At 41.3% G+C, this 12,237-nt stretch overlaps 1 protein-coding gene across 1 annotated transcript in view; it reads left to right on the top strand.

Moving 5' to 3' along the window:
- TBC1D2B (TBC1 domain family member 2B) overlaps positions 1–12,237 on the top strand; it is a 39,800-nt gene that overhangs the window by 3,802 nt on the left and 23,761 nt on the right. The window contains exons 2-4 of the mRNA XM_081887628.1: positions 1,120–1,273; positions 6,572–6,737; positions 11,514–11,665. Coding sequence (XP_081743754.1) covers positions 1,120–1,273; positions 6,572–6,737; positions 11,514–11,665 — 472 coding nt within the window. The remainder of the gene's footprint in view (positions 1–1,119; positions 1,274–6,571; positions 6,738–11,513; positions 11,666–12,237) is intronic.

Below are 12,237 nucleotides of genomic sequence, written 5' to 3' on the forward strand. Positions count from 1 at the left end.
GGGTTACAGCGGGACTTCTGAGAATGGTGCTGTTATTCAAACATGATGCAATGCAGTTTCTTGACAATTGGCTTCCTCTTGTGGGTTTTCCCTATTGAGTCAGAACATCCCTTCCTTTAACTAGCAGTCAAGCACTGTCTCTTCCAGATAATTTAAAGCCTTTGACAAAGTGAGCTCTTTCCTATGAAAGCTAATGTCACAATCAATTCATTAGTATTTAAGATGCTGTAGGCTTATTTGCCTGAGCGATGCTGACCTTTATTGCTTTCGCTGTGACAGGAAGATGAATTAACTCACAGCATATGTTGTGGTTGCCTGTTTCTTTGAAGTTTCAGCTTTCTTTCCTGTTCCTCGATCTTATCGATATGTAAAATGTTTTCTTTATAGGGAAGACAAACTGTAAACATTCATCATTAGACAAATATTTTAAGTTTTGGAAAGGCAGTCTGAAAAATGTAAACCACATCATAAAAAATGGACTCCCCAATAATCAAGAGTCCATTGTGGTCTCCCCATCTTCCCCAAGTTGCTCTGTATAGGAGATTCATTATTCTGAAAGTATTCATTCTGTTACTAAACATGATCCTATAATAAATATTATTCTTATTCTTATTGTAGGCCAATCTAGATTAGTTTGAAGAAAGTAGTGGCAAGCATGGATAAAGTGTGGCACATAGAGCATTGTGCTGATGCCTTGCAATAACAACATGGTAAAAGTAGTCCAAGTTAAAGATCCCTGTTGTCAACTACAGAGAGAGGTAGATATGTAAATGGGACACAAAGCCATTGCCAAAAATGCAATAGCTAGGCTTGCTTGACAGGTCCCCAACATAGATGAAATTTGGACTGCATGAGCCACATACACACATCAGAACTCCATCTTTTATCTTGTAAACAAATACTTAGCATAGAAGGATGCAAATCCCTGAACACAGTTGTTGGGTTATTTCCATTTTAGTGCAGCTTATGGACGACCAGCCATAATGTAGCAGCCTTTCTGTATTTTCAAACAGATGACAGGCACCTTTTTGTGTGTCCATGCATATGCAGGCACCTTCTATTCCTTGTGCAGTATTCCTCTTGTAATGTTTTCAACATTTCTGCTTGTGTGTGTAACAGGCACCAACCCACCAGGATATGAAGTACTGGCTTCAGGAGCTTCAGCAAAGGAGATGGGAGTATTGTAACAGCCATGATGCAACTAAGAGAGTCAGTCAAATTTCACCGACACCATGTGATTCCTCCAAAGGGCTTGTTGCCAAAGATAATACTGGTAAGCTAATGTTGAGACTGGTCGAGAATGTGATTCATATAACTTTGTTGGTGGCAGTATCATAATATTTTTCAAATTCTAAGTGCAACTGCCAACTCTACACATAGCTCAACTTAGTTTCCATGGAAGGTAGATTGTGGGCACAGTTAGCTGAAGTGTAGAGAGGGTGCTTGATAATGTTTAATGGATTGTGCTGTAACTGCTTATTCAGTTTTAGTGGCTTCTTTTTTTAATATTCAATTTGATTTCCTGTCCTGCTCCAAATTCTAAGTGTGAGTTGGAACATTTCAACCACTGGTGGCATAAAATGCAATATAAAAATTTAATTTGTCACCGGCATGACACTGGCATCACTATATGCTAAAACATGAAATCTGACATGTTAGACCCATCACAGATGTCAAGGTTTGTGAAGTTCATTAGATTCTCTTATCCTGAGAAGAAATAAATAAAGAAGAAATAAATAAATCTATCGGTCTCATGTAAATAACATTTGGAACAGGAAATCTTAGGATAGTAAACATCCTAGTTGCTTGTTGGTTTTTATAGGATTGCCCTGTAAGTCTCAGTGTTATTTACGCAATCCATCAAAGCTGCCCCAGATATGTCTTAGCGTTTGAGTGATGTTCAATGCTGGTAGTGTAATATGTGTATGTTATAGATGGGTGGGAATAGTAATACTGGTTCCCCTGCACATTTTTGTTAAAGATATATATAAGTACATGAAAATTAGGTAGAGCACAGAGCCTCCAAAATGTGGTGTTTTATTATTATAAAAAAGCTATGGAAATAGTGGAGTTGTGCCAATAATCCAGCCACATTCAGACCATTGCAGTAGCAATGAAGGTTGTCTTCTGAAGAAAATACTGCATTTTCACAATTTCTGTTCTTTAATTAGATTTTCATTTTAAAAACAAAACAAAAGAAAACTATATCAACTATGTGGAAACCAAGATTTAGAAAAGCTATAAAATGCTATTCTGACTTCTAAGCAGCAGCATACATTGTGACAGAAAACAGAAAGTATCTAGCATGTAACATTTTTTTTAAGAGTTCCAAATTTTATCTGCCGGTATAGACTTTGTAGATCAGCATTATTGGCATAAGCAATAAAACCCCACCAAGTAGCAGGGAGAGCTTCTAGGTCCTCAGTGCCTTTCAAGAGTTAACTTATGAGTTATCTTATCAGAAATGGTCGCATTTCATTGTCCCAGGTTTTGAATACTGAACTTGAGTGAAATTTCCCCATAAGAATGTGAGGTTTCCTCACACAAGTCATGAGTTGGATCTTTAAGATCAGGTAAAGAAAGTACATGTAAATTGGGCCAAAATAATTCTGTAAGTGCATTGCCAAATGCCTGTGTTCTGACCAGTAGGCCAAATTATAATTGGTCAAATTTTGTTGAGACAAAATAGGTATCTTAGTAATATCCTTACCCAAAATACAATTATTTGTGGGTGTGATTGCTTTTCTCTTCCTAACTAGTACTGTATCATGCTTTGAACATTCAGCTTCTGAAAGTTACTCAGCAGTTATTTTTAACACAATTGATCTGGGAAGTGGGATTTTCTACTTAATAGGCAATCTTTTTAATTTCATTGCTCCCGAAATTTCATAAATCTGCTGCAGAATAAGTACAGTCGTACCTCGGAAGTCGAACAGAATCCGTTCCGGAAATCCATTTGAAAACCAGAACACTCACTTCCGGTTTCTGTTTGGGAGCTGGAACATTCTACTCCCAGGGCGTTGAGGAGCCGAGGTACAACTGTACAACTTTTTTGAAGCTGACTTGAGAAATAGCATTTTCAGAAACCTTATTGATTTTATGATAGTTATTCAGTTATGCCGATTGTACCTTTCTAGACCAAAAAACTTTGAGATAAATAAAATCAGATACGTTGGCAATCTACTATTGCTGGGTTTTTTGCTGCTTGTTCTATGGATTATATTTTCAGGGATTGTATTTCAAGGCAGTTATTTATTGTTAACTGAATTTTTGTCGACAGCACTGCCATGTTTATAAGTCAAGATATAGATACTTTAAATATTTTAAATGAAAACTTTATATTACAATTTACAATAAGTGTGATATTGCAGTACTGTTTGTCATCCAGCTGAAACAAGAAGGCATTCATGGTAGTTTTCTTCCTAATGTTCATGTTTACAAAGAAGTGGGCAGTGAGCATAAAATATAGTGCAATGTTGTGTATGGGGACCATTGTACTACCAGCATTTGGAAAATTATTCTAATTGAAAACTGCTTTGAGCTTTCTCTGATTTATGGTAGATTTTGTGTGCAGAGTCTTGTCTTTCTGGCTTCATTCCTATATTTATTTGTGAGTGAATATAAGCAATAAATAACTTTGCAGTATTACAGATAACTGAGGAAATTGTATTTATTCATTGAGTGCTGTTATCAGATTATAAGGTTATTTAAATAGTACATTTCTGACTGCATCATTTTCATTTAGGTTAAATTCTATTTATAATTGATATAAAATAAGCAGGGGAGGTATCTTTTGTTGAAACAGCTTCCATGCTGGTAAAAGTTTTATGTAAGGTCACACCAAAATCATCCTTTTGAGTAGATGTTTTTTAAAAAACCCAGATGAGAACCCAAGCAAGGTTTCATGCCAGTCAACAGCCTGTTGTTCTGGTAGAATGCCGCAGGTGTCCTAGTCATGATTAAACCGGCAATGGACAGATGATATGGGGCATGAACGGCTCAAAGTAAGTCTGTGCTCCAACACGAGCCACTCCCTTCCAGTGTTTGTATTAAGAGTAAATGGAACATAAATTTCATAGCAGTTGATTAACTTGTTGCCTCATCATACTGTTTTTCTATGGTCACCAATAGGGAATGCCACTTAATATTAATCGCCTTCTAGCCCATAATTACCCTGCCCAGACCACAGTTGCAAGCACTCTCAGGCTGAGAGTTTTGGGGTTGATCTCTTCCGACATCATGCTAAACCATGGTTTTTCACTAAGTGAATAAGCCTATCCTGCTCCTGTGCTCTTCCTCCTGTGTGGTTGGGGGGAAGGCTTTGGAAGCCTTTACTCTCAGTTAACTATGATTTCACATGTCATCTTGGCTTGACCCTGACAATAGTCTCTTTCAAAATAAGCCCACTGTAAACAAGCTAGCCTGTTTGAAACACCCACGTTTCCCAGTTCAGGTGAAACCATAAACAACAAAAAGTGAAAGCTCCTAAACCCCTCATAGCCATTTTGTGGAAAGAGAAGGTGAGCACATAGTTCCAGGAGGAGGATCAACCCATTCACATGTCACTAAGCCATGTCTGAACCTGGGAGTCTCTCCTCCCTTGCTAATCTTAGCACCCTCAAGAATGAAGGTAAGGAAATTTCATGTTGTGGGGGCACATTACATGATGAATATTTGGGAACATGCAGAGCTCACTTAACTTAGAAAGGTTCTATTTGGTTGTCTTCCACTGATGTAGCATTTTATTTGGCTGATAGCTTTTCCTGCCTAATCGTTGATGGTTGTAGTCTGTTTTATGTAATTTTAATAACTGAGTGTTAAGCAGATCTTTGGCTTCATCCAAGCTGAAAGACTGTGTCCTTGATTGTAGGTTATGTAAATGTCCTCACAACACTCCAGCATTCCTGTGGATTTCATACTGGTTGTGATCTGGAGAAGAGAATCCATACAAATGTGATGTGGTTTTACATTACTGTATATGCATTTCTGTCATAAAACAGCAAGAAGTGTGGGCATTCTGCAAACTGTCTTGTTAACTGGGCACAGTGGCGTAGCGTGGGGGGTGCAGGGGGGGCCGGCCACACCGGGCGCAACATCTGGGGGCTAGGGTTAGGGGGCGCAAATCCACAGGTTAGGGGGCACAAATTACTTGCCTTGCCCCGGGTGCTGACAACCCACGCTACGCCACTGACTGGGCATGAGCATTCTTTCCTGGGGCCGTGTTGGTCGGAGAGGGGAATTGCTTTGCTTTGCTTCATCCTGCTGGTTTTCACACAGTACTCATTTTAGCAGAGTGCTGACAACTTTGTACTGTAGTGGAAATGGTTGAAGGTGTGTCTGCAGCTCTAAACTTGGCTCACCTTGGAGCAGTGGTTTGCTTGAAACTTGTAAATCATTGTATGCTTTAGATCCAGATAGCAGAACATATCCCTTGTTAACGGAGACAAAGCCTGATATGGTGCAGTCATCAAATGTATGCAATTTGGTGCAAGGAGGAGGAAAACTTCAATAATCTTTTCTCTCTCTTTCTTGCTCTATTCTTGTGTAATGCTGCTGACAGAGGGAAGAGTACTAGGAAGGACTACCTGTTAATCTATCACTCTTGATGTCGCTGAGGGCTAGTGGGAGGTGAAGGAAGCAGGGGCCTTCTTGCTTAGAAAACTGGGCCCTGTGGCTTTCAGGTGCCTGCAGAACTTTGGAGGTGTGCTTTCCCACTTCTGGTTGCATGTTACGTGAGGAAGCTTCAAGGTGTATGTAAAGATACTGTTAGACTGCCCGATGATTGCCAGCTCCTCTCCATGCTCTGGGTCCTTTGACAGAGCAGAGGAGGAATATGGCCCATTATGAGTGTACCTCTTGTACTTCCTGAGATGGTATGTACTCATTCAAACTCTTGAATTTGTACCTTTAAATACCGGTGTGGATTTAGTGGGGAGGGGGCTACACAATTACACATAAATAATGTTTGGCCTAATCCTTAGGTACCTGAAGCATTAGAGTAGCTGCATGTGCTAGAATCTGTTGTGAGAGACTGGCATAATTGTTGGTTTATCTTGGTTGGTTTCTGCTACCCTTCCCCACACTCATTCTGAATTCCAGTTTTACTCTCTAAACTTTAATGCAGAGCTTTTTAAACATTAGTGTGTCAGCTGCAGTGTGCAGGTGTGTCACTCAAATGCTCCCTGTGCTCCTCCCAGGGCTGGAAATGGGTTAGTTTAACCTCCAGTTTGCTAGTAAAACTGAATTACTGTGTCACAAAACGACGCATGTCTAAAAGGTCTGTCACCAACATGAAAAGTTTGGAAAGCTCTGCTTTAATAACTGCCTGAGATGCTGTGAGTTATAGCCAATTTGCATGACTTTCTTAGCTGGCCTTGAGGGGAGTATTAACTCTTCAGCACCATAGTTGTTGGACTGTGATAGTTTCCTGGGGTACTTATGAGGGGAGCTCAATACCTTCCTTCATGACATGTTAGAAGTCCTCTGAATTTGCCCTCCATGAGCCTTGATGTGGACTGCTGGGGTGTCAGCTGCATTATTAAGTACTGGTGGTGTTTTTTGCCCTTCTTAGATTGGACCACCATGTTTTCAAATGCATCAGCAGAGAAAGCTAGAAATGTCCTAATGGTGGAGGCAGCGCGCACAGAACTGGTGGGAGAACAGGCAGCGTGCCAGCCAGCCCCAGGCCAGCCAAGTGCCATTAACTTTTCTTTGAAGCAACTGGGTACAGATATCAAGTGAGTATTGTGTGTTGTGTTACTTGACAGTGTTCATCTAATGGGGTTGGCATAAATACTACCATGTGATTGCAAAAATGTTTATGTTCAGATTAAGCCTGTGGAAAAGATGATATTTCTTCCCCTCCCCAAAAATAATACAGTTGGAACTGAAGCTGCTCATGATTTAGCAGAGGTAACATTTGGACCTAGATTTCCAGCAGCAACATTCAACTTGCAGCCCACTGACTTCCATAATAACTTTATTATGTTTCAGGGGAAACATGTAGGCTAAATCTAAGCAAGGCTGTGGAGATGGAGTTAAGCTGACTAGGGTTGCCAGTGATCAGGGAACAGGACTTTAAGACAAAGTTAAAACCAGTGGGGACCTGTGAAAATCCATATGGAAGTCCAGTTCCCATGTCAGTTTGCTACCTAAAGCACCTCAAGGGTGTGGAAATGGAGTGATTAGAACGTACTAGAACCTGCCGCACAAGGTGCATCTCTGAGTAAAAATCTCTTCTCATAGGAAATTTTGTCCATGATGTGATTATTTTCCACACCATGTTTCTGTTATGAGCAAATGGTGGTTCGTTCGTTGAACAATTTTTTCCTCACCGATGCTTTCCACCAGTTTACATGAAGCAGAATTTAGTTGGCAGATCCGTAATTTCATCATAAAAAACACATTGGTACCTTTCAGCTTTCTGGTAAGGAGAAAGTTCTAGCCGTGATGAAATGTAGCGTCTTACTCACCATGCTGCACCAGCTCTCTTTCGCTTGCCCTTTGAAAAGGACATAATACCCTGTTCGCATAATACACTGTTACTCCTGTTTAAAAAGTTCTAGATCATTTATCTTTGAAACAAGATTGGTCATTGAACGTAATAAAGAGATTGATTGATACATCTTTAAAACAAAAGTCTTGAAACATTGTAAAGAAAAACACCCCATAAATATCTCTCTGTCTTTGTGTTCTCTTTTTAAATAGTGGGAAAGGCACACTGAATATCTAAGAAGTAACCATTTATAAGGCTTGTGCTGCTGCTGAAGTCACTGTTTTGACCTTGGCCAACTTCTGGCAACAGTTTTGTGGCAACTGACGTCCGATCACTTCTCTTCTCTTCTTACCATCCCCACTCGCACCCTTTCATTAATGCTGAAAGGCTGCCCAGGGGAGTAAGTCTTGCAAGTACTTCTGCAGCACAAGCTCCCATCAATTTCTAGGGGGCGAAGCTTCAGTACTTGGAGGATTGTCCTCTCCTAGTTCCTTTTCCAGATGGTTATGGAGCAGGGCACATGTGGCAACTGTTGCCTTGGTTGCGCTGGAAAAATTAAACCACATCCTTCTTGTGATTTCAATGAGTGTGATTGATACCCCCACCCCTATGCTATTTAGTTGCACAAAAAGGCTTTTGAAAGGAAAATGTTGGATGTGCAATTCTGAATATGGTCTAAGAATTTTTCTCTGCTTGTCAGTTTGACCACAAAAATGTCCATAATGGGATTCTGAATCTTGCATACTGTTTGTAGGAAAACTAAGGCATCTCTGAATTACTCCAGATCAGGCATCCCCAACCTTTGGCCCTCCAGATGTTTTGGACTACAATTCCCATCATCCCTGACCACTGGACCTGTTAGCTGGGGATCATGGGAGTTGTAGGCCAAAGCATCTGGAGGGCCGCAGGTTGGGGATGCCTGCTCCAGATCCTTCCTCCATGTGATGACTTTTAGCTCCTAGTGTATAATGTTAACTTTTGCTTTGGGCATAACATAGGGAAATATCAGCCCTGCACAGATCTTCAGCCGCCATCTGTTTTGTGTTACTTATGAGATTGTGTTCCTATGTGGCAAACTGGTTGTGCATAAAGTAGCCTTCGCCAACCTGGTGTCCTCCATATGTCCTGAACTACAGCTCCCATCAGCCACAGCCAGCATGGTTGTATGGTGCTCCTTACTTAGGAAATCAAATGAACATTTTTCTTGGCTGGATCAGGCTTTTGTGGACGTTATGTGGAACCTGTAGCCCTCCACATGTTGCTGGACTACAACTCCCATCCTCTCTGACCACACCTACATGATAGTATGGGTTGATGCCTCAAAATCTGGAGGCGCACAGGCTTGCCACCACTGTTGTACGGTCTAGTGCAACTTTCACCAACTTGGTTCCAGGGCTGGCCCAAGATACTTGGCTGCCTGAGGTGAACCAGAAAATGGTGCTCTCCTTGGAAATTGTAGTTTGTTAAGGGTGCTGGGTTACAGCAACTATAGGGAATATCAGGCTAAGGGACCAATGCAGCCTTCCAAGCCTCTGTGGTGGGGCTCAGGCCACCCCTCTCCAGTCTTGCTTTGCACCCTCAAGTTTTGTTTTGTTTTGTTTACTGACTGAAATGGTTCTTTGGATGGAGGACAGTACTGTGGTGGTAGAAGAGCACCCCGTCCCCTGCAACCCCTCCTGCGTCCTCTTTCCATTCCACTGACTGACCTGTCTTTTGCCTTTGCACCATGGCTTACTGGCTGGAGACTGAAGCTGCTCTCTTGCAAAGCAGGAAGCCTGCATGTCGGGAGGGAGCTGTGCACACAGCACAGCAGTTGAGTGGGACTCTGTGGGCTCGAGGTTTGATAGAGGTACAGAAAGGGAGGGGAAGTAAGACTCTGAAATGGGGAGGAGAAACATTGTGGTGAAGCAAGGGGGACTAAATGGAGAAGAAAAATGGGGGTGAGGAGGGAAAAAGAGGAAAGCCAGAAAGCAAGGGGAAGGGTGTGCAGCCGAGGAGGGCAATCAAGTGCAGGAGGTGGAACTGTTGCTCCTTGCAGCTGTGTGGAGCCTGCCGCCCATAGCCACTGCCTCACCTTGCCTCATGGTGTCCTCCAGATTTTATGTCTGGAGCTGTGGGATCTGTAATCCAACAAATGGAGAGCACCAGGTTGAGAAAGGCGGGTCTAGCATCTCTCACAAGCACTTTACCACTAACTCCCTCCCCAAACATATGAAGGAAGTTCCAAGATCTTGCGGAAATTGTAGAGTCAGCCAAGGGAAATAACATTAACTTTACCAAGTTCCCCCTTGTTGACTGCTTAACCACAATTGCCAGGCTTTCTCTTTCAGAAATACAGCAGTTTTATCACGTGCTTTGAATGTTTCTCTTTGCAAAATTAGCCAATATGTGTTCATATGTTTTAACAGCTACTGAGCAATTTTAGTACAGTTGTTGAAGAGTGGTTGCCGTTACCAAGATTGTGTTACACAAATTCAAGACTGTACTTACGACTTCATTTCTTGGCAAACATGATTGCTTGAAATACATCTGTTCTGGTAAACTTCCTGAAGCTCGGTGCAGATTAGTGTATCTTAAATGCATGTACTGTAGTAACCCTTGAGTGGTGTAAGCATATGGAGAGATTTTGCAACCGGAATTCTTATATCAAACTAACAAATGGCAGTTTTCACTCTTTATACATTTCCTCATAGTGTTTATAAAGTTGCTTTACATGCCTTGATTTGTTTTTAAAAAATATATTTTACTTATCATTTCCAATTTTCTTATGTGCACTGATGATAGTCAGTTTGGGTGGGGGGCTTTTATCCATTTCTGCAGTCACACAATCAACCAGTAGCTGAACTGGGTTCCACACAGTCACAAAAGCGAAGTCACAAGTCAGTCCCATAAAATGAACAACAAGCCACAGTCAAAAAAAGAAAAAAGCAACACCGAAATTTTTAAAAAAAATCAAAAACAAAACCTCCGAATATAACTTCTGTGTTGCGTGGGTGCTTGGGACTCCACAGCTGGCAGACTCAACAGGAAGCCTCTGATTAGCAGCGAGGGACTCAATTAACAAACGAAACACACTCAACAGAAACCAGACGGTGAAAAGCGACCCCTAAAATGGCAATTTTACATGGATTTTGCTATCTAACGAGGCCATTGATCCATAAAATGAAATCAATAAAACAGTACAAAATGAAAATGTGATTTTTTTTTCTTACCTGCGCTGATGATAGTCATTGCTTGGATGGGGGCTCAGGGTCCTCTTCCACAATCACAATCTGCTTGGCTCCCACCATTCGCGGAGGCCTCAGAAGGCTCCCATGGCTGGAGCCCAGTCGCGGACCCTCCGCAGGCCCCGCAGATGTCCGGGCTTGGCTCTGGGCAGTGGCGAGGCCTCCGAGAGCTCGGAAAACTCACTTCTGGGTTAAAATCATTCGTAATTGAAAAAACGTAATTCGAAGTGTTCGTAACCCGAGGTACCACTGTACTTTGAATTTAAGTGTAGTAGGAAATGATTTACTATTTTAAGTGGAAAGCCTCAGGGATTCCTTGAGTGATCCATTGTTGCTGTCATAGATTGTAGCAGAGTCACTTATTGCATTGCCATATGCTACAAATGGCATTCTGAGACTTATTTGGAGCAGGCTGTCATTGACAGGGTGGGAAACGTCTGAAGCGTAGTCCAGCCTTCCCCGCTTGATGTTTCGGATTGCAACTCTCAGCAGCCATAGCCAGTGCATGTCAGCTGAGCACCTTTCTATATCTTCCTGGGAATAATTTTTAATCTGAAGAGTATAAATTAAACTCCTAGCCCTTGATATTTAAATGCACATTTGACAAACTTTAGCAGTGTAGGCATCTGCATCAACCAAGTTCTCTGCTTTGGAGTAAATTTGGAACCAAGAGAAATTGAACAAAACAGTAGTTTTGTTTGCTTTTGATTTCTACAGTTGTGTATCCTTTATTTTAAAAATTACACTTCTCTCTGTTTGTATAACTACTTCTTAATTTCTGTACTTGCCAGGAACTCTGTGTCTTCACTACGAACTGGAAAAGGAAGCAATGACAACCGTAAGAGTATTTTTTACACAGAGGAGTGGGAATTTCTAGATACGAAGGATTTGGAGGAGTCGATAGTTCAAGATCGGAAGAGGTTTTCAGGAGAGCAGAGCAAAGGTACTCCAGTGTTCCTTCTCCCCACATCTTCCATCCTCATCTTTTCTACTATTGTACTTTCTAAGATTCTTTATATTTCTGTACCATTGACTCTTAGGAGCTGATGAAAATGCAGTCCACTCTAAAGGCACACCATGAAAATGGGTTCTCCATTGATAAAGAATTCTGATAATATCTCTTATTGGAAACTGATTTTTATAATTTGCCTTTGCATTTTTCTGTCTTAGTTACCGGGATACCTGGACTCAAACTTGCACTGCTGTGACTTATTCCCATCAGACCCATGCTGTTGTCAAGGCATTTTTCTTGAGTGTACAAAGTACCTCTTTATTAAACAATATGTTGCAAATTGGTTATATTGTACTATATGCAAGAGCGAAGAGAGTAAGGAATACAGCATTTTGGTGCAGTTGATAGGGGTTTAGATTCAAGTAGAGAGGTTGTGGGGGTTGGGGAAACTTGAGTTAAAATCCACACTCAGCCATGGCAATTGTGGCTAAACTTCAGTTACAGGTAGGTCAGTCTGAAGTCCGAGGAGGAAGATGGATAGGATACAAATGTGATGATTTTAA

The sequence above is a fragment of the Podarcis melisellensis genome (genome assembly GCF_964234715.1).
Source record: "Podarcis melisellensis genome assembly, chromosome: 14".
Classification (NCBI taxonomy): Eukaryota; Metazoa; Chordata; class Lepidosauria; order Squamata; family Lacertidae; genus Podarcis; species Podarcis melisellensis.